At 46.8% G+C, this 21,039-nt stretch overlaps 1 protein-coding gene across 1 annotated transcript in view; it reads right to left on the reverse strand.

Moving 5' to 3' along the window:
* The window catches only part of Pitpnc1 (phosphatidylinositol transfer protein cytoplasmic 1), a 283,056-nt gene that overhangs the window by 18,642 nt on the left and 243,375 nt on the right, over positions 1–21,039 (reverse strand). Inside the window, exons 7-8 of the mRNA XM_006970483.4 lie at positions 8,514–8,669; positions 1,496–1,559 (exon numbers count right to left, since the gene is read on the reverse strand). Of these exons, the coding sequence (XP_006970545.1) occupies positions 1,496–1,559; positions 8,514–8,669 (220 nt within the window). The remainder of the gene's footprint in view (positions 1–1,495; positions 1,560–8,513; positions 8,670–21,039) is intronic.

The raw sequence follows: 21,039 nt of genomic DNA on the forward strand, positions 1-21,039 counted from the left end.
CTCTCTCTCTCTCTCTCTCTCTCTCTCTCTCTCTCTCTGCCCCCTCCCTCTTCCCCCCCCCAATAAAGCTCTAAAAAGGTAACCATGGCTGTGATTCCTCCTCCAGCACTTTCCTCTGTTGGCATGGCTGCCGCAGGCGGTGGCCAGCCAGGAGCAGCGCCATTTAACCAACACTTCCTTCCTTCGTTCCTTCTTCTTTCTTTTTGTGTGTGTTATGTGTGTGTGTTGGGGCGGGGGTGTTGGGAAAAGGTCCGTATTCCCCCTGAGACTTGCTTCCCAGTAAACAAAAAAACAAAAATAACAAAATAAAAACACTCAAAGGACCAGAGGAAACAATCCCAGAATCCTCTCCATCCCCTTGCTTCATGAAAGACAGGACCTGGAGAACCTTCCTGACTATGTAGTGCATGACAAACATCCTGTGGGGGTGTGGCACAGAGATCTGAGCTGTGATGGGCATTTTGGGCAAACCAGGACGATGCGCTTACTCTTCAGCAGGTGTGGATCTGGGAAAATGGAAACATGAAACTAAACAAACCGAGTCTATAGCTCAGAGGACCATGCCTTTTAAACCAGCACTGAGAAGCAGCTGGCAGTATGAATGACTAACATTGCCCTCACCCATTCTGTCCAATGTAGCCTTTCTCTTAAAGGTGGGATCGGGGAGGGGGTCACCTGATGCTGTGGAAACTGAGGGCATGGGTAGAATAAGGATGGAAAAAGACCAAACCACAATCTAGGTTACACCCAGTACACATAATGTGACTTAGGACAATAGATACATAAAGTCAGCTCCATTCTAAGTCACTGGTTGGGCATGCTGGCTTCTATTTATAGCCAAGGACACAAGCAACCTGATGACCGGTTCGGGGAAAGCAGAGGTCTCATGTCCATACAGCCGCAGGGCTGAGCATCCAGGGAGGGCGGTCCATCCATCATGGTACCGAGCAAACCTTGTTTTCATTTACTGACAATGTACAGATCTAGTTTAACATCTTCCCGTGACATTAAAGAAAAACAAACCAAAACCCAAACCAAAAAGCCAGAACAACATTTTCAATTAGGATCATCCAGGCACCAAAGCCTCCATCTGTCCTTGACATTGTAGAGAAATTGTATATATGCGATGAGAGTCTGTTTCAAGTGTCCCCCGCATCAAGGGACTGTTACTCAATAAGATGCTTCAGATAATGTTGAAGTTTGGGATAAATTAGGAAGGGTTTAAAGTCCATCCCACAGAGAACAATGGAGCCCCATGTATACGCTAGATGATCAAGCCAAGGTCCTACTTGGTCAATAGTTCTGTGGTTATTTCAGACCAAGCTTCTATAATTACATCTCTATCAGGCTCACCGGACGGAGCTATTTCCAATACAGGAAGCGGTGACCTGCCCTTTGTTGCTGTCCTAGGTTACACTTGAAGCGGGGTGTACTGAAAACCGAGTCAACGTGTTATGAAACTGTTCTCCAAGTTATTCTGGGTCATCTGACTTACCGTACCACTCATCAACCCATGCAAAGGCCTGTCTGTGTCCAATCAGCAGGATGTCTCGGACCACCTGAAGAGGAAGAGAAGGAGGTTGAAATAACACCAGCTGTGATCAAGGATGTCTGGGGGTGAGGGGCTGGAGGCACGGCTCAGGGGGTCAGGGGCTGGCTGTGTGGGCATGAGGACCTGAGTTTGTGTCTTCAGCACCCATGCAAAAATTAGAGGTGTTATGTATGCCTGTAGCTGGGGCGTGCTGGGGAGAGTGGAAATGGGGGTTCACCAGGGGCTCTCTGGCCAGCCAGTCTGGCTTGTCAGTGAACCCCAACTTTAGTGAGAGAGCCTTTCTTAAAACATAAGCTGGGGTCAGTGAGACGGGTCAGAGGGTAAAGGTGCCTCCTGCCGAGCCTGCCTTTCTGAGTTCAGTCCCTGAGTCTCAGTTGGTCGAGATGGTGGTGGGAGAGGACAGAGTGACCTCTGACCTCCCTATGCACCATGGCACTCAGATGTCCTCCTCTCCCACCAAACAGATAAACAAAATGCAGTAAAATAATTAAAGAGAAAATTTAAAAAGACAGAGAGAGAGAGAGAGAGGAGAGAGTTGAAGACATGGTCAGATGTCATCCTCTGGTCTTCATAAGAGTATGGATGGGCAAGAAGCCCCCTCTTCCATACTTACACAGATAGGTTCCAAATAATAACGATAAAGTAAAGTAATACAAAATATCTTAGTCCCGCACCCCCCCTGCCACTTTCTTTCTTGTTTATGGTTTTTTGAGACAGAGTTTCTCTGTGTAACAGCTCTGGCTGTCCTGGAACTCACCTTGTAGACCAGTTGGCCTCAAACTCACAGAGACCCACTTGCCTCTGCCTCCTGAGTGGTGGGATTAAAGGTTTGTGCCACCACTGCCGAGATCATTTCTTTCTTTTTTTTTTTTTTTTTTTGGTTTTTCGAGACAGGGTTTCTCTTGTGTAGCTTTGCGCCTTTCCTGGAACTCACTTGGTAGCCCAGGCTGGCCTCGAACTCACAGAGATCCGCCTGCCTCTGCCTCCCGAGTGCTGGGATCATTTCTTTCTTAAAGATCTATTTATTTATTTTTATGTGTATGAGTGTCTTGCCTGCATGCATGTAAATGTATCACATGCATGTAGTATAGGAGGAAGTCAAAAGAGGGTGTCAGAAATCTTGGAACTGGAGTTACAGATAGTTGTAAGCTGTCATGTAGGTTCTGGGAACCAAATCCTTGTCCTTTGTAGGAACAGCCTGTGCTCTTAACCACTAAGCCATCTCTCCAGTCCTGTATCTCTTTCAATAATAGTTCACTATTTTTTCTTTTTATTATATGAAAATTAAGCAAGCCTACAGGATATTTACTTACCTTGTGTCTTACATACTCTAAGGATGATCTTGGTCACATGCAATCATTGCTCAATTCCAAATGGAACAAAGTAAAGTCTTATTGATACCCCTAACACACCTGCTTCAGCCTATGAGCATCCCAGAGGAACAAGATGTGGGGGATATTCCATCAGAGAAAAGAGAATGTTAAGTGATTGTGGTGGTTTGAATGATAATGACTCCCATTAGGCTCATAGGTTTGAATACTTGGTCCTCATTTGGTAGGACTGTTTGGTAAGGATTAGGAGGTGTGGCCTTTGGGGTTGAGGTTTCAAAGACCTATGCCATCCCAGTTAGCTCTCTTTCTGCCCCCAGCTCGTGGATAAGATGTAAACAATCCTCTACTGCAGTAGTTCCATGTCTGCCTATCTGCTGTCATGCTCCTTGCCATGAAGGTCATGGACTAACCCTCTGAGACTGTAAGCAAGCCCCCAATTGAACACATTCTTGTGTAAGATGCCTTGGCTACAGTGTGTCTTCACAGCAATAGAAAAGTCACTAAGACAGTAATCTTTGCTACTCAGAAAAGTGTTCGTTTCCACCAACACATATACCATCCTTGAAAGAAAAAGTAGGCTCTGTACTAGTTAAATCTCAGGGTGATTAGCCTAGAGAAGTCATTCCAGTTAGTGCTGAATGAATGTCCAGAAGCTGTCGGAAGTGTGTGCACACCTTTAGCCTGACTCACACAGAAGACTGAGTCATTCACTTACGCTAAGTATGGAAAAGGGCTCATCGAGAGCAAACACTGGGTAGCTCAGTGGGCAGAGGTGCTTGCTGTGTTCCCTGATGATCTAGCTCCATCCCTGGGACCTACCTATGGCTGAAGGAGAGAACCAACTCTGGTCCTCTGACCTCCAGGGCATGCGGTGGCACTCTCCCAGGCAATAATAATAAACACAAGCTTACCAAAAGAAAAGAGCAAACACCTCATCTGTGCATGTCAGCCTTTGGCTGCCCGCACATATGGACAGAGGGATTAAGACACCGACACTTGCCAAGATCCTCCGGACTGGGAACCACCTGTTTCACAGACAGGTTATTTATTTATTTTTGTCTTTTTCTGTGTATTTGTGTGTATGGTGTGTGTAGGGTTTGTAGGCAGATGTGCATGCCCGTGGAGAGGTCAGAGTAGGACACCGAGTGTCTTCCTCTTTTGCGCCCTGCCTTATTGCCTTGAGACAAGGGTCTCCTAGTAAACTGGAAGCTCAAAGCTTGAGCAGGCTGACTCTTGGAATCTGTCTGTCTCTGTTCTCCAGAGCTGGAGTAATAGATATGTGTAGTCTGAACTCAGGTTCTGATACCTGCAATTGTTTCTTATGGGGAAATTGGGATGGAAAGCTGAAGAAGAGACTCTGTGTGTGTGTGTGTGTGTGTGTGATGTCACAGCACATATGTGACAGAGGACATCTTGCAGAAGCAACTTCTCTCCCTTCCCCATATGGGTTTGAGGACTGAATTCATGTCATCAGGCTTGGTGGTAAGTGCCTTAACCACTGGACCATCTTGCCAGGCTCCATCTCATTTTTTGAGACAAGGTCTCTCATTGGACCTGGAAACCACCAATTGGCAGACTGGCTGAATAATGAGCCTCCAAGGGTCCCCCAGCCTCACTTGCCCAGAGCTAGTGTTTTTACACATACATATGCATTACCATGCCTAGATCTAGCTTTTATGTTGGTGCTGGGGATCCTAACTGAAGGTTTTCCTGCTCAGGCGGCAAGTACTTTACCTCTCAAGGCACCTCCTCGGCCCATAAATATTCCTTATTACATTTCTTGGAAACTCACAGACTGCCTCCAGCATTCCTTCTTTTCTTTTTGCCAAACAAATCCAGTGACTGTCAAAAACCTCTCATGGAAGGCTGAAGTGTGTTTCGATAAGCAAAGGGTTTTAATTGGGTGGATTTGCAGAAACAAGGGAAGCGTTTCTAATGAAGTGTTTATTCCTCTAGGCCTCTGGGTATTTGGTGAGGCCCTTTTATGATTGGAAGTGAAGACATGTAAAGCATCTAAGAAATACCATGCAGCCATACACACTTGAGTGCTGACTGTGTCAAATTCATGGAAATCAAAAGAACAGCATAAAGGCACTGTAAATCCATCCTATCATATTAAGCACAACACAGCTGTGGCTGGTAACAAGGCTTCAATAATGTGTTAATGGCTGGCTTTGGAATACCATCCCCCTACTATGAATAGGTTCTTAAAAAACAAAGGTGTTTAGAGACTCCCCCCCTTCAGTCCATGTAAATACTCCCTCATTAGCAGAGCAGGTGTGTTGGGGGTGGGGGGCTATAACACTTCATTTAGTTTGGAATTGGGCACAGGACTGGAATACATATGACCCAAGCCTCATTCTCACAGGTATTTTAAAGAAATGGGTTCTCATAACCAGCCCAAGTCGTCATCAAGGAAATCAATGCAATGAGCTCTGGGCGTTTTAAACATGTTTTTAGACAGAAAGTAAGATGCATGACCACTACATTGATTCTCCAGTTCAAGGAGATGATTTGGGGGAACAAAACCAAACCAACTCTACCACATGAGGGAGGGAAGGAGGCGAGTGTGGTGGCGCACACCTGTAATTCCAGCACTTGGGCACTCCGGTCTAGCCTTGGCTACACAGTGCATTTGAGGCCAAGCTGGGCTGTATGAGACCCTCCTTCAAAAAAATAAAAACAGGAGCTTGAGACTTGGCTCAGCGGTTAAGAGCACTCGTTGCTCTTGCTTAGGGGCTGAGTTGGATTCCCAGCACCCATACAGCAGCTGACAACCACCTATTACTCCAGTCCTAGGGGATACGACACCCTCTTCTGAACTTTGTGGACACCAGGCATACCTGTGGTGTCCATCCATACATACATGCAGGCAAAACACTCACAGACATAAATCTAAAAGTTTTTTCAAAAGAACAGAAGCAAAGGGAGAGAGAATGGAGGTGGGGGGAGGGAAAGACAGGTGGGGAGAGAATGTAAGTAAGACTCAGAGGATGATGCAGACCATGGAATCTGACTGCAGCATATTTACTCTGTGATTGTCTTCCTGCTTAATAACCAAGGTCAGGACACAGAAACAAGAGGTCTCTGTGAGGTTGAATTAAAATTGTCAACTCGACACACTCCTAACCTGGGAAGGGAGCCTTAATGAGGAATTACCCGGATTAGGTTGACCTATGGGCATGCCTGTGAAGGATTTTTCTTTTTCTTTTTCTTGAGACAGGGTCTCACTATGTAGCCCTACCTGGCCTGCAATGTGCTGTGTAGACAAGGCTGAGCTTAAACTCATGGAGATCTGCCTGTCTCTACCTTCCAAGTGCTGCAATTAAAGGTGTCCACCACCATGCCCAGCATGAGGGATTTTTATTATCTGCTTTAATTGCTGTGCGGGAGACCTGCCCCTTGTGGGTGGCACCATTCTGTAGGTTTAAGTTTTGAACTGTATGAGTAGAGAAAGTGAGCTGAGCAGTAACCATGCAAACATTTATTTCTCTCGGCTCTTGGCTGTGTCTGTGATGTGACTAGCTGCTTCAAGCTCATGCTGCTGTGACTTCCCCACAATGATGGGCTGCAGCGGGAATTGTAAGCTAAAATAAAAACAAACTCTTTCTCGGCCAGGTTTCCTTTTGTCAGGATGTTTTATCACATCAATGGAAACACAATTAGGGCAGTCTCTGAACTTGACCGCTCTGCACCTCACCCTATTCCCTATTCTGGCTGGTGGGCTGTATATGGAGCCCAGCAGAGAACTACATGCTTTTCAGGTAAGAAAATCGCAAGGCCCCCGGATCCATCACAGAGCCTGCTCTTACTGCCAGCCTGGGTGGTGAAGGGTCTGGGAGGTGGCCATCGATTCCACAGTTCTAACTTCAGGAATGATACTTTATAGTCAGATGCTAGATGCACACCTGTAAATCACAGCTACTGGGGAGACTGAGGCAGGAGGAGCTTTAGGCCAGCCTCAGCAGTACAGTAAGATCTCCACCTTGCTACTGTCCTGACCCCAGTCTGCAGATAGGTTCAGCTACGTAAGAAAAACCCAGTGCCTGAAGGAAAAACAACAGTATGGAGAAAGAAATTCTGGAAAGCTATTGTTTGTTAGTCATTAGTAGAGAAACAGAGAGCCAATTTTTCTAAAATGTAGAGAAAAACACTTGAAGTATTTTGTTCTTTTGTGTATGTGTGGGGGCAGGGTCTTATAAACATCTTCTAGCCCAGGATGGCCTTGAACTCACTATGCAAGTGAGGATGAATTTGAACTTCTGATCTCCCTGCTTCCACCTTCAGAGTGCTGGGATTCCAACCACGCACCACCATGACTGGTTTCTCAGTACTGAGGCTGTAACACAGCTGCATGTGCACCAGGCAAGCAGTCTGTCAACAGGGCCACACCCCAGCCTCTGTGACACTGGGAATCACTTACGTATTTGTTTAAGAAACAGATTTTCTTTTTACCTCACTTATTTATTTGGTCTTTTTTGAGAAATTGTTCTGTCTAGGCCTGACTGTCTTGTAACTTGCTCTGTAGACCAGGCTAGCCCTGAAGTCAGAGATCCACCTGCCTTTGCCTCATGAGTACTGGGATTAAAGGCGTGAGCCATCACTGCCCAGCTGTTTAAAAAGTTATAACATATATTCATTGCTGTATGTACACATGCTCACACAAGCCTCAACACATGTATGGTGGTCCGAGGACAACTCATGGGCATCAGTTCTCTCCTTCCATCATGTGGGTCCTGGGGATTGAACTCAGGTCGTCAGGCTTGGCAGCAAGGGCCTTTGTCACTGAGCCATCTCACTGCATGATTATTTATCCTCATGGAAATGAAAGCAGTTACAGAGGTCACTGCTCCGCATCTCAAGTCCCATTATTTTAGAGTCACGTGGACAAGAGTTGTGTTTGAGACCCTGAGGAAACTGTGCCAGCATTAGGTCTGTTCCTGCACCAAAGTTAATCTGTTTTCCAAAGTGAGGGCATAGTTAAAAGTCTGCGCTTCAGGGAGCTGGAGAGATGGCTCAGTGGTTAGGAGCACTGGTTGCTCTTCCAGAGGACCTGGGTTCAATTCCCAGTACCCACGTGGCAGCTCACAACTGTCTGTAATTCCAGTTTCAGGGGACCCGACACCCATCGCAAAACACCAATGCACACAAAATAACAAATTAATTGAAAAGAATCTGTGCTCCAAACTTGTTCATCATCCTTTAAGGGGACAATGCAGAGCAGAGCGCTGAGGTGTGCCCCTAATGAGCTCCCTTGGAGCTCTTGTTCTGCCTGTTGGGGCCTCTTCTACTTTTGGTGCCTACGTATGCAAGTTCTTCCAAGGGACAATTATCCCTGGCAGCTGTGCCCGGAGATAAGCCTTCTGGGCTCTTGCCAAGTGCCCCCACCTAGAGGTAGATTAGCCTGATTGCCAGAGCCAGCCGAACATTCTGTGAGTCCCACTTCCCAAATAGACTCATCCAATAGATTCGGAGGTCACAGAACAAGAGGTCATATATAAAACTGCTCCACTGAGCAGTGGGAGGAAATTACACCCATATAGAAAATAAGTCTTCACCTGAAAAGCATTTTCTGGTACCTGCTACCAGTTCAACTTGGCAATGATGCAGGAACTGGGCTGATCACTCACCTTGTGCACAAACTGTTCCACTCGGGTCTGAAGGCCCCACACCTCGAACTTGACGGTCACCAGCTTGTAGGAGCACATGATGGGTTGGTGGCTATCCCGCCAGCCTTCTCTCAGCTGCCCCCGGCCTGTCTTCTCAGACTTGAAGTGTTTAGGATCCTAGAAGAGATACATCGAACGAACTCGTATATTAAAACTTTAGAGCTGCGAGACAGCACAGGCCTACAATCTTTTGGCAGGCAGAGGCAGGAGGATCAGAAGTTCAAGATCATCTCAGCTACATACTGAGTCTGAGGCCAGCATGGGCTACCTGAACTTTGTCTAAAAAATGGTGCCCAGGAACTGGAATGAGGAAAGATTGTGGAGACACTGGTGGCCGAGAAGAGAAAGAAAACACGCTGGAGAGGCTGGGGAGATGTCTCAGCGGGTAAACACTTGCCATGCAAGCCTGAGAACTCAAGTTCCATTCCTGGAACCCACATAAAAAGCCAGATACGGTGGTGAGCTTTTTGATCCCAGCAAACCTATGGGGAGATGGGAAGGAGGCAGAGAGGACAATCATCCGGAAGCTCCAGAGCCGGTGACCTGAACTACTCTGTGCAGTGGAGACGTAAGAGAGACCCTGGCTCACAGGAAGGAGAGATCACGGGCTCCTGAAAACTGTCCACTGACCTCCATGTTCACACACACACACACACACACACACACACACACACACACGCACGCACGCATGCACGCACGCACGCACACACGCACGCACACGCACACACGCAGATTTAAAGAAATGAAGAAAAGGAAACATGGTGGTAGCTACGCAGCCATATAAAAACCCATCACATTAGACACTACTTAAGAGATTGAGGGCTGGGGGTGTCCCTCAGTGACAGACTGCTTGCTTCACACGTGAGACCCTGAGTTTGATCAACATCGAAACAAAAAAAGTAAATTATATGTACTCCAATTTTAGAGATGGGCGCATACAACAACTGGCTTAGTTATTTACTAACATTAAATATAAATGTCAAATATAGTCATTAAAAACTAGACTTATGACACTGCAATTTTTTTCTTTCTTTTAAAGAAAAATTATAGTTAAGCTGTGCCTTTAATCCCAGCACTATGGAGGAGCTCTGTGAGTTTGAGGCTAGCCTAGTCTACATCCCATTGCAGGCCAGCCAAGGGGGGTAGTGGAAAGCTTACAGATCAGCTGTCTCAAACCGACATACAAGATTTTCCTCTGACCTCTGCATGAGCACATGTGCACCCCCCACATTTGAACACACACAGAAGCAGACAGGGGAAGACATGGGCCCAGAAGCTGGGGTGGTGGCAGCTCAGCCTTCGTAACTCAGGTGACAGACAACTCAGGCAACCTAGGGATGCCTCTGAAGAGCGTTCTCAGGCTGCCCTTGACCCCCATCACATACCCATGCTTCCCCGGGAAACACAGACTGCCTCCGAGGTCAAGCCCCACACTTTAGAGTTGAAGCTGTGACCTGAAGTTCTCCCGAGTTGATTCACTGAGGAGAACCTCATGATTACAGAGCGTCAGAATAATGTGGCTCAGGAACCACCATTACCTTGGGGCTACCTTCAGTGTCCTTGATAGATATTCACTGCACACTTCTCAATCTGACCTGCTGTCCCTCTGCTGTCATCCAGAGCCTGCAGAATGTAGTTTTAGCAGACCACTAGTTTCCTTCAAGCCCAAAGTTAAGGATGTCTTCAGATAGCATCAAAGACTACAGCAGAGATCTCCCTGTTTTGCTGTAACCCGTCTACCTGATGTTTCTACCAGTGTATTTGGAAAATGCCTTAAACTTATGACTTTCTGGGATTATAAACTGTTCATGTAATGGCATTCATGGTGGAAGACTTTTTACAAAAAAAATTTTAATATATTTTTATTTTATGTGTATTGCTGTTTTGCATGTACGTCCGTGTGAGGGAGTCAGATCCCCTGGAATTGGAGTTACAGTTTTCAGAGGCCATGTGTGTGCTGGGAACTGAACCTGGGTCCTCTGGAAGAGCAGCCAGCGCTCTTAACCACTGAGACATCTCCCCAGGCCCATGCAAGACATGGTCACTCAGATTCGGCTCAGAGCAAATAATCTCTGGTTCCTTCTGGGGTCAGAGCCATGTTTCACACTGATAAGGCCGAGCCTCAGCCCTTCCCCTTCCCCTCCTCTCCTGGGAGTCTGTGGCCCTGTCAGCTTAAGATAAACTACAACACTCGGCTGGGATGTGCCTCAGATGGTGAGCGCTGCCAGAATCATGAAAGCCTGGGTTCTCTGCAGGAGCAAGCAAGAGCTCTCGACCACTGAGCCATCGGGCCAGCTCAAGTTCCAGATAGTAACTTCTCCCTACACTTCCTTCTCCCCAGCAGGCCCCTGGTTCTGCCTGTCTCTGCTATTTTTGCTTCAGGACCCAGTTGGGTGTGTAGCCCAGGGGTTCTGTGGTCACCCTCATAACAATGTGAACCCCCAGGAGCATGGAGGGGCTCATAACCACTGTTCTGGCACACTGTGGCTATACATTCCAGACCCACAATCCTCAAGAATTAAATAAGACATAGTGATATGAAAGGGGAGAACTCAAAGCGTTTGGGAAATGCAGGGTCTTCCTGCAAGATCCAGTTCAGGCCCGGTGGTGGTGGTGGTGGCACACCATCTTTAATCCTAGCACTTGGGAGGCAGTGGCAGGAGGAGCTCTGTGAGTTTGAGGCTAGCCTGGTCTACAGAGTGAGTTCCAGGACAACCAAGGCTACCCTGTCTCAAAAAAAGAAAAAAAAAAAAGAAAAGAAAAAAAAAATCAGTTCAGAATGAAACTAGAAAAGTATTGTTCACATAGCCAAACCACAGAGATGCTTCAACCAAGGGGTGTGTGTGTGTGTGTGTGTACGTACAACCCTGGGTGTCAGACCTCATCTTCTGTCTTCTCAGTCAGAGTCTCATTGTTTTCCTGCTGTATAAGCCAGACTAGTTGGCCTTCAAGCTTCTGGGGCTTCTTCTGTCTCCACTGCCCATCTCATAGGAGCACTGTGATTACAGATTTGAACCATTTTCCCTGGATATCTGTGGGTTCTGGGGATTTGAACTCAGTTCTTCACACTTGTATGGCAAATTCTTTATGCACTGAGCCAGTCTCAAGGTATGGTTCTTGATGGCACCATTAAAATTTTAAATTATATTGTGGGGCAGTGGTGGCGCATGCCTTCAATCTCAGCACTCTGAGAAACAGAGGCATGGGGATCTCTATGAGTTCAAAACCAGCCTAGTTAACAGAGCAAGTTCCAAGACAGACAAGGGTACACAAAGAAATCCTGTCTCAATGCACCCCCCACAAAACAAAAAAACCACCCAAAGTAAATAAAGTTAAACTGAAATTTTAGCAGGCTACTGTGAAGTACAGTTGTCTAGATGTGAAAGAGAAGTTTATGTTTACCAGAGTCAGAAAGGACGTTTGGGAAAAGCTGTAGGAATTTACACTTAAATTGCCTTTAATGTGTGTACACACATGTACACCGCGGTTCACATGTGGAAGTCAGAAGAGAACACAGGATTCAGCTCGTTCCTTCCCCAGTGCAGTCCTGGAGACCAAACTCAGGCTGTTAGGCCGGGCAGCAGGCGCTTTGCCTGCTGAACGCCTCATCAACCCAAGAATTGACTTTTTTAAGTGGACAGCGGAAATTTGGTTTCATGCCCTCAATTTGCTAGATAAAGCCACCCAAGACTTGAGAAACACCAGCTAGTTCACCTGCAGATCACAGGTCCTTCCCGACAACACACTGTTCTTTCTGCCACATTTGCTTTTAAAATTAAACACCAAAAGGGTGTTTTTTTTTTTTTTTTTTTTTTTTTTCTAAATAGCTCAATGCCAAAGCAATTAACAATTGGGCTTTGTATGGGAACAGCATGTCCCCTCGCCCCACCCCAAGTCTGGTGTCATATCTACCGCTGATCATTTCATCTAGAAAATCTCAAACACAGCCTATAATTAGAGATTCACATTCTAAGCGCTGGGGGAGGCACAGGAGCAGGGCTCACAGGAACACACCTTTAATCCAAACTCCGGATCCGATGTGAACATCAGCTGAACGTGTCTGGATAGCAATGAGCCAAGAAAAGGGTGCTTGTGTGTATACACGTGTACATGTGTGTGCATGTGCACCCACATAAATCATCAGGTATTAGCCGGGCCGTGGTGGCACATGCCTTTAATCCCAGTACTTGTGAGGCAGAGCCAGGTGGATCTTTGTGAGTTCGAGGCCAGCCTGGTCTACAGATCAAGATCCAGGACAGGCACCAAAGCTACACAGAGAAACCCTGTCTTGGAAAAACAAACAAACAAAAAACATCAGGTACTACTTTTTTCTTTCCCGGAGACAGGGTTTCTCTATGTAGCCCTAGTGGTTCTGGAACTTGCTTTGTAGACCAGGCTGGCCCCAAACTCAAAGATCTGCCTGCCTCTACCTCCCGAGTGCTGGGATTAAAGATACATGCCACCACCGCCTGGCTAGGTTGTTAGCATTTTATAAAAGGATCTAATGCTTCACTGTAGTGTAACTAAGAAGCTGTTGGTTTTGATTTTTTTTTTTTTTTTTTTTGAGACAGGGTTTCACTCTGTAGCCTAGACTGGCCTTGAACTTATGGCAATCCTCCTGCCACAGCCTCCTGACTGCTAGAGTCTAATATACTGAAAGAAAGTTTTGTGCAGTGGTCTGGTGATTCCCCCAAAGGATTGTTAAGTACATGCTTTCGTCCCTGGAAACTATGGGTCCAATGTGATTGGAAACCAAGGTCTTTGCAGATGTAATTGAGCTTTAGATGAGATCATCCTGGCTTAAATGGATGGGCCCTAGATCCAATGACAAGTGTCCTTGAAAGAGACAGTTGAGAGGACACAAAGAGACAGTCACTTGGGGACAGAGGCAAAGATTGGAGTTGCCCAGTTTCAACTCACAACCTCCTGTAGGAACCAGAAGCCAGAATGTCCAGAACATCCTCAGGATCTCAAGAACATGACAGAAACTTTCAGGGAAGAGGTGCAGGCTGAGCAAAGTCAAGGTCCCAGAGCTTAACTCTAACTGGACTTGGGCAGGGTCTGGGCACTCAGCTTTTCAGAACCTCCTGAAGTATAGTCATTGCTACTAGATACAAGCAGATGAGGAACTTGAAACTCAGAAATGATCAGCAGCCTGTCTAATATTGTCCCCCACTCCTGGGCCCAGGTGCTCAGCCCTCCATGCACGCCTCCCCTCCCCACCCCACCCCATTCTTTGATGAGACTTAACCATAGTAAGAAGTAGGCAACAGCCTCTGGAGAGCTCCTGGGTCCCTTCTGCTGTGAGGACAAGAAGGCACCACCCAGAACCAGGTACTGGACCTCTCTCCCTACCTCTGTGTAGCCATTTCCTCTGAATTGAAACATTCCCTCCTGGAGGGGGAAGTCCAGGCAACATACAGAACTCAGGAAACTCAAGGAACTTACAGGGCTCAAGGAACACAGAAAGTTACAACATTCTGTAAACAGAAACAGCTGTTGCAGAGAGGTGCCCTTTCCGCCGCCAGCGCAGCTCAGAGCAAGTTGTGCAGGGAGTTCCAAATGTAGCTTTCGAGAGCCAACACCATGCTGGGATGAGCTCTTTGGTGGTGCAAGCTGCCTTTGAGTCACCCTCTAAGTAACTCCTCACCCACATTCCCCAAGTAACCCCAGCCAACTAAGAGATTTGGGTGGATCCCTCCTTTGATCTGTTACCAGTGCTCCCTCTGGGGTGAGGAGACGTTAGTTTTTGTCTCCCCTGGATAAGTCTGCTAGAGCCTTAATTTTCCAGCCTCCATAATTAAGAAAGAAACGATGACTGTTTCAAAGACACCCCATGCACAGTTACAGCAATCTGGATGGAGAAAGATATGACCTCAGGAAGAGAGAATATTTCATCTGAAATCCCAGCAGAGTCAGAAGAGATCCACATGGCGGAATGGTGATTTAAGTAACTCTCTTGTGGTGTCATTGCAAGGCTTCGATTGTAACTTGCCCTTTTCAGCATGGAACACAGAAAGTGCCTGATGCTTGGGCGATGTCACAGAGGGACACAGCCATGAAGCCCAAACAGCCCGAGACAGGCTATCATGTAGTTTCCTCAGCTCTCGCCAAGGCCTGCTGAAGAAAGGCAGGCAGCTGCCGGCCCATCTGGCTAGCCTTAATCCTGTAGTCAAAACTGTGTAGGAAAATGAGCTCAAACATGAACGTGACCACTCAACAGGATGAAGGTTTTCTCTGGGGAGTGACAGGCTGCCTAAACATCCCTGTTTTCTGGAAGCTGGTACCTCTCCTGGTCTACACTTCAAGAGAAGGTTGTAGTATTGTTTTGTTTTAGACAGGGTCTTACTATGTAGCCTTGGCTGTGTCTATGTAGCCCAGGCTGGCTGGAACTCACAGAGATCTGTTTGTCTCTGCTTCCTGAGTGCTGGGATAGGTTACACCACCACACCCTGCCTCAAGAGAAGGGCCGACACTTGCGCTACTGCACCACAAGTTTTTATTGGTGAGACATATGGCCTGGGCCTAGGCCAAGGTCATATGATAGTGTTTGGTGCCCAGACATAGTGCATTTTCCACCTTCTCTTAGAGAGCAAGGCAGATTGTTTTGGTGTGAAAGTCATCACTAGACCCTGCTGTCTGTTCTTTCCAGAATCCCTCAAGCTGGGCCTGGGGAGCTCTTCTTCTGAAGGGGCCCTGGGGTGTTTGGTGTCCCAGCATTGCTCTAAGGAAGGACCACAGGCTGAGGGCTTAGATGACAGAGATTTGCTGTCTCACGGTGTGGAGGCAGACATCCAAGATCAAGTGTTATTCTTGAAGCTTTCTTCTTCCTCAGCGTCTAGGGGTTTGCTGGCCATCTTTGACATTCCTTGGCTAATAAAGCATACCTCGGGAGTGATCACAATGTTCTGAGCTCACATAGTCTTCCTTCTGTGCTGCTCTGTCTCTGTGTCCTCATCTAAAGGACATCAGTCATATGAAATGGGGTCCACCCTAATAACCCTAACCTACGACAGTTCTCTCGTCTCAGTTCACATACGGAAGCATCGCAGGCAAGACTTTGATAGATTATTTATTCATCAAGACAGAATCTCTTTTTATGTAGCTACAGCTATCCTGGAACGCACTATGTAGACCAGGCTGTACGGGAACTAATGGATGCCTACCTATCTCAGTCTCCCGACTTTAGAACTTTTCAGATGGACACCATTAAACCCATATCAAGGGTCCAAGAAGAGTCTAAGTTATTTTTCTTGTCACATGATACAGTATCTATTAGAAGCAGCTTAAGGGAGGGAAGATTTGTATTGGCTCATGGTTTCAGAGTATCTCAGTCCATCATGACGGGAGAGGCATGGCTGTGGGAGGTTCCTCTGAGATTGGCCAACCAAGAGGCAGAGGAAGTAGGCCAGAACCAGAAGTGGCTATAACTCTAAGGTTCACCCACTAGCAATCTACTTAGACGGGTAAGGCCTCGGTGAGGTTCCACAACCTCCCCAACACACTGCTACCAGCTGAGGACCAAGTGTTCAATCCCATGAACCTGTGGACAACATTTCACACTCGAATCGGATTAGAGAGGTTTTTGTTTTTTATTTTGTTTTGTTTTCTTAACAAGGTTAGTCATCTGGATGTATGAGGTCTCTTTTACTGCCTGGTCACTCACTTGGTCAGGGAGCTTCAAGCACCACTCTAGCTACAGCTGGTTCTACTGGATGACATGGAAACTCTCAGAAGCAAGACTCTTGCCTGGACAGATGCACTCAGCCCCTCTAGTCCGGGAGCTGGGTGCCTAGAGATGTGTGACACGATGTGTTCTTCTGGCCAAGGGCTTCTCCATTCATCCATAGTGAAGTCTCTGGCTCTGGACTCCGCTGGCATTCTCCAGGCCAGGCAGATGGTACAGCGAACCCTTGCAGTTAAAACACATCTATATCGAGAGGGCTAAGCTGGTGCCAGGGCTGTCTCCCCAGGACTTGGCGGGCCACCCCTTCCCTTTGGCACATCTGTAGAGGGTTTCCCCTCTGTTAGGTCAGCAGTACCTGGAGGCATTGCCATCTCACACCGGGACAAGCCAAGACAGAGGTGACGCTGAGGGATTCGGCATTTGGGTAGCTCATGGGAAACTGTGTCCTTGCATGGCTTACGATCAAACTCACATCTGGACTGTGCAAAGACAAGCCCACAGGAGATCTTGGCCCAGCTGCAGGAGAGCCTACATCTTGGCAGCAATACTATTAGTCACATAAACTGAGATATAAAGTCTCCATGATTAATTACACTTTCAGTCAGAACCACAAAGGACAAAAACCAACAGGGGCTTGCTCTGCTAATTGAAAAAAGTTTTTGATAAATGTTAAATATAAAAAAGGCTAAATGGGAACCCCAGCCAGGAATTGCTATATTATGTAATGATAATACTCAACCCCATAGCAGAAAGGAATGGACAGGACACAAATCCCGTATTAGATTTTTTTCCCCCTACATGCTGGAACTTTCCACCAAGGTCATTCCAAGGTGATGGTTAAGAGTGATTGTCAGCTTGACAGCTTCTAGAATCACCTTGGAGGTAAATCTCTGGGCATGTGTGTAAGGAATTTTCTAGAGTAGGTTAATTGAGGTGGGAAGGACCGCATAAAAAGGAGCCGGCAAGCTGAGTGCCAGCATCCACCTCTCTCTTCTTCCCAGCTGTGAGTGCAATGTGGCCAGCTGCCTCATGGTCTGGCCACCACGCCTTCCCGCCCTTCCTCCATGGACTGAGCCCTCTGACTTGGAGCCAGAATAAATCCTTCCTTCCTTAAGTTGCTCTGGTCAAGTGTTTCGTCACAGTGATGAGGAAGGTAACTAACACACCTTCCAATGTTGTTTGCAGTTGGCTTTTTGGGGCAGGGTCTTGCTGTGTAGCCCACACTGGGTCTGAAACCTGTGATCCTCTTGCCTCAGTCTTCAGAATACTGGGATCCTCCTCCTTCCAGTATTTCGGCCATTTTAATGGGAAGAAATTTAGCCTAAAATTTAGTCTAGTGTTTTCTTGAACTTCAATCCTATCTATAAGAGGTCCATAAACACTTGCCCCAGAGGAGGATGTTAAGTATCCCATTCATGTGAAATGTTTAGGTCAGGGAACTCTATGGAGAGAGAATGTACATCAGTGGGTTCCCAGGGTTGGGGTAGAGGTGGGGGTCAGAATACAGGAGTGACAGTTGACATATAAACATTTCCTTTTAGGGTGATGAGAATGTTTAAAATTTGATCGTAGTGACAGTTACACACATCTGTTAATACACTTTTAAATTACATTTTATCTCTATCATCTATCTATCTATCTATCTATCTATCTATCTATCTATCTATCTATCTATCTAACGTGTGTGTGTGTGTGTGTGTGTGTGTGTGTGTGTGTGTGTGTGTGTGTGTATACATGTGCTATGGTGCAAGTGTGGAAGTCAGAGGACAATTTGCAGGAATTGGCTCTATCCTTCCACCACGAGGGCCCCAGAGATCAAACTCAGATCTCAGGCTTGGTAGCAAGCGCCTTTACCTACTGAGCCATCTCGCTGGCTCAGATCTATGACTAAAACAGTACCCTCAAAATGAGTGAATGCTCGGGTTTGTGGTCTATAGTTCAAAGAAACTTTTAAACAAAAATCCAACCCAGGAGCTTCTGGAGCATGTGGACTTGAGCACTAAGTGATGACTTGGCTGAAAAGGTCAGCTGTGATTCGATAGTTTACGAAAGGGAAAAGAGAAAGCCTAAGTGGCTAGAAGGGTCGGCTCTTGCCTTGTTACCAGTTAACGCACGAAGCGCTATTTTTAGCCTTTGCGCTCGGCACCAGAGTGTACCCCAGACGGCGATTTATGCTGTTCCCCTGCAAAGTGGTGCGCTCGGAGGAAGTTCGCTCTTAAGTTCTGTCTGGCATGTAGGAAGCTGGAGGACACAAGTTCCCATGGTGGGGGTGTCTCAGCATGTGTTCCACACCTGTCCCAGTTAAAATTTAGGGCCAGAAACATTCAAAACTCATCACGCTAAGAAGAGAGCATGTGAGATTGGGAATTTTGAATAAACACCACAAAAGAATTTAACAGTCCACAAAGACCACTACTGATTCCTTCTAGAGGACAGGGAAAAGAATAAGAAAAAAAAACCCCAAAACTAAAGGGCCACTGGTGAGGGGGGTCAGAAGAGAGCCCAGGACAGAAGAAAGGGAAATCACCATGTGAGCTGTGTGGTCAAGGTTTGTACCGGAGCCGGTGCTGAGCGCTTCATACACACTTCCACTTAATGCTTGGGACGTAATGAGAAAAGGATTTGGCCCTTGTCTGTGGTTCCTAGTGTCTGTGGTTCCTAGGATGGCGCTCCTGTGGTTGTTGGAATTTCCTGAGCCTGGACCGTCTCATTATCCACCAGGAGGCCCTTCCTTCCATGACGCCTTAATTTGTGTTAATAAGGTGAACTGAGTTGGAGCCCCATACAAGATGGGGCTGCTTATTACAAACAGCAGAGTGACTGCAAGGCCCGTCAGCTGACCTCTGGGAAACAGAAGGGAGCATCGGAGAGCCAGATCTGTAAATCCTAAAACAAGAAGACCTGGTGATTAAGAGAGAGTCCAAGCCAGTGAACACACTGACTTTCTGGGTAGGCAGGTATATGAATCAGTTTTTCATTACTGTGACAAAAATATCAGAGTTACACTATTTACAAGAAGTGTTTTCTCCCCCCCCCCCCCCCCCACTCATGGCCTCAGGAGTTTTGGTTCATGGCCACTCGGTCCTGTTGCTTTGGCCCTGTTGCAGTAGTAACAGTAAATCACGGTGGGGGATGCAGTCAGTTTTCGCTTTTCACCATGCCAGTCCCAGGGATTGAACTCAGGTCATCAGCCTTGGTGGCAAGCTCCCTTATCCATACAGCCACCTCACCAGCCTCTCCCCTAGTCTTCCATGACAGCAGTATGGGGCGGGGGAGGCTTCATATTCCTGGTTCAGCCAGTAGTCTGAGGATGCTCCCAATTTCTGTCGTCAGTTACCTGAGAAGACCCCTGTTACATGGTTTTAAGGCTAGGTAAGATGCGTGTGTGGATAATGACTCAGGACTCCCTCGTCTCCATGTAGTAAGGGGTTAGGGTGGATGATCTGAGCAGTGGTGAGAGGTAATCTCCTCATAGGCCTGGGAAGTCCCTGACCTTCGTGATCAGCAGCTGCCTGAAGACTGAAGGGCCATAATTCCTCTTGTTCCCAGTATTGGGCCTGGTTCCCAGTTCTAGCATGATAAACAGTGTCTCCTGAGCACCCTGTTACATAATGTAACCCAGTTCCTTTTGACACAGATCTCAAGATGACTGCTAATTACAGTCAACAAGATTACTCAAGGACACACTAGAAAGAAACCCCTCTTATACTGTGTAATGACAGGAGGCCAGGAAACAGCATCCTAATTCCCCTGGGCCAAGCTCTTCCATTTAGGAAGTCAGGTAGGACCCAAATGGGTTTTGGCACAACCTTTGAATCTGGGCCGCCTTTGAGACTGTCCTCACCCACTCTGACTTTAGCAGTGTTCTTTGGACACAGGGTATAAAGGGTCATCAGTGGCCCTGACCTATAATGAGAATATACAATCTGACCCATAGACAGCTCAAGTTTATTAAATCAAAAGTCTAACCAGAGACTCACAGATGTTCTTTGTGTATCTGGGCATATGTGTATGCAGGTGTGTATGGGCCTGTGTGTATGGAGGTGTGTCTGGGCCTGTGTGTATGAGGTATGCATGGGCCTGTGTGTATGCAGGTATGCATGGGCCTGTGTGTATGCAGGTATGCATGGGCCTGTGTGTATGCATGGATGCCAGAGGTGGATGTCAGGTGTCTTTCTCTATTGCTCTATTTAAAAAATATTTTATTGTTTATTATTTTTAAAATTATGTATATATGTGTATCTGAATGTGGGCTTGTGCATGTGAGTGCAGTGACCTTGGAGGCCAGAAGAGGGCATTGGAGCCTCTGAAATGACAGTGACAAGTGTTTGTGAACCACCCTATGTGGGCACTTGGAATCGAATCCAGACAGCCTGAAATAGTGTCAAGAGCTCTTATCTGCTGAGTCAGCTCTTCAGCCCTAAAGAGTTGTTTTCTTTTTAAAATTTTATGTGTAGGTTATCTGGGCATAAAGGTGCATGCTTGTAATTCCAGCATTCTGGAGGGAGAGTCAGGTAGACCTATGTGAGTTCAAGGATAGCCTGGTCTACATAGTGAGTTCCCGGCCAGCCAGGGCTAAAGAGTGAGACCCTGTCTCAAGAACAAAAATTTTTTTAATGTGTATGTGCCTTTGTGTATGTACGTGTACCACGCCACGCAGTAGCTACAGAGGCCAGAAGTCAGGACCCCTTAGAACTGGAGTGGCTGTGAGCCACTAGGCATGGGTGCTAGGAACAAAACCTAGGTCCTCTGCAAGAGCACTGAGTCTTCTCTGCAACTGCACATTAAAGTCTGAATCCA

Source organism: Peromyscus maniculatus, chromosome 8 (genome assembly GCF_049852395.1).
Source record: "Peromyscus maniculatus bairdii isolate BWxNUB_F1_BW_parent chromosome 8, HU_Pman_BW_mat_3.1, whole genome shotgun sequence".
NCBI classification, from domain to species: domain Eukaryota; kingdom Metazoa; phylum Chordata; class Mammalia; order Rodentia; family Cricetidae; genus Peromyscus; species Peromyscus maniculatus.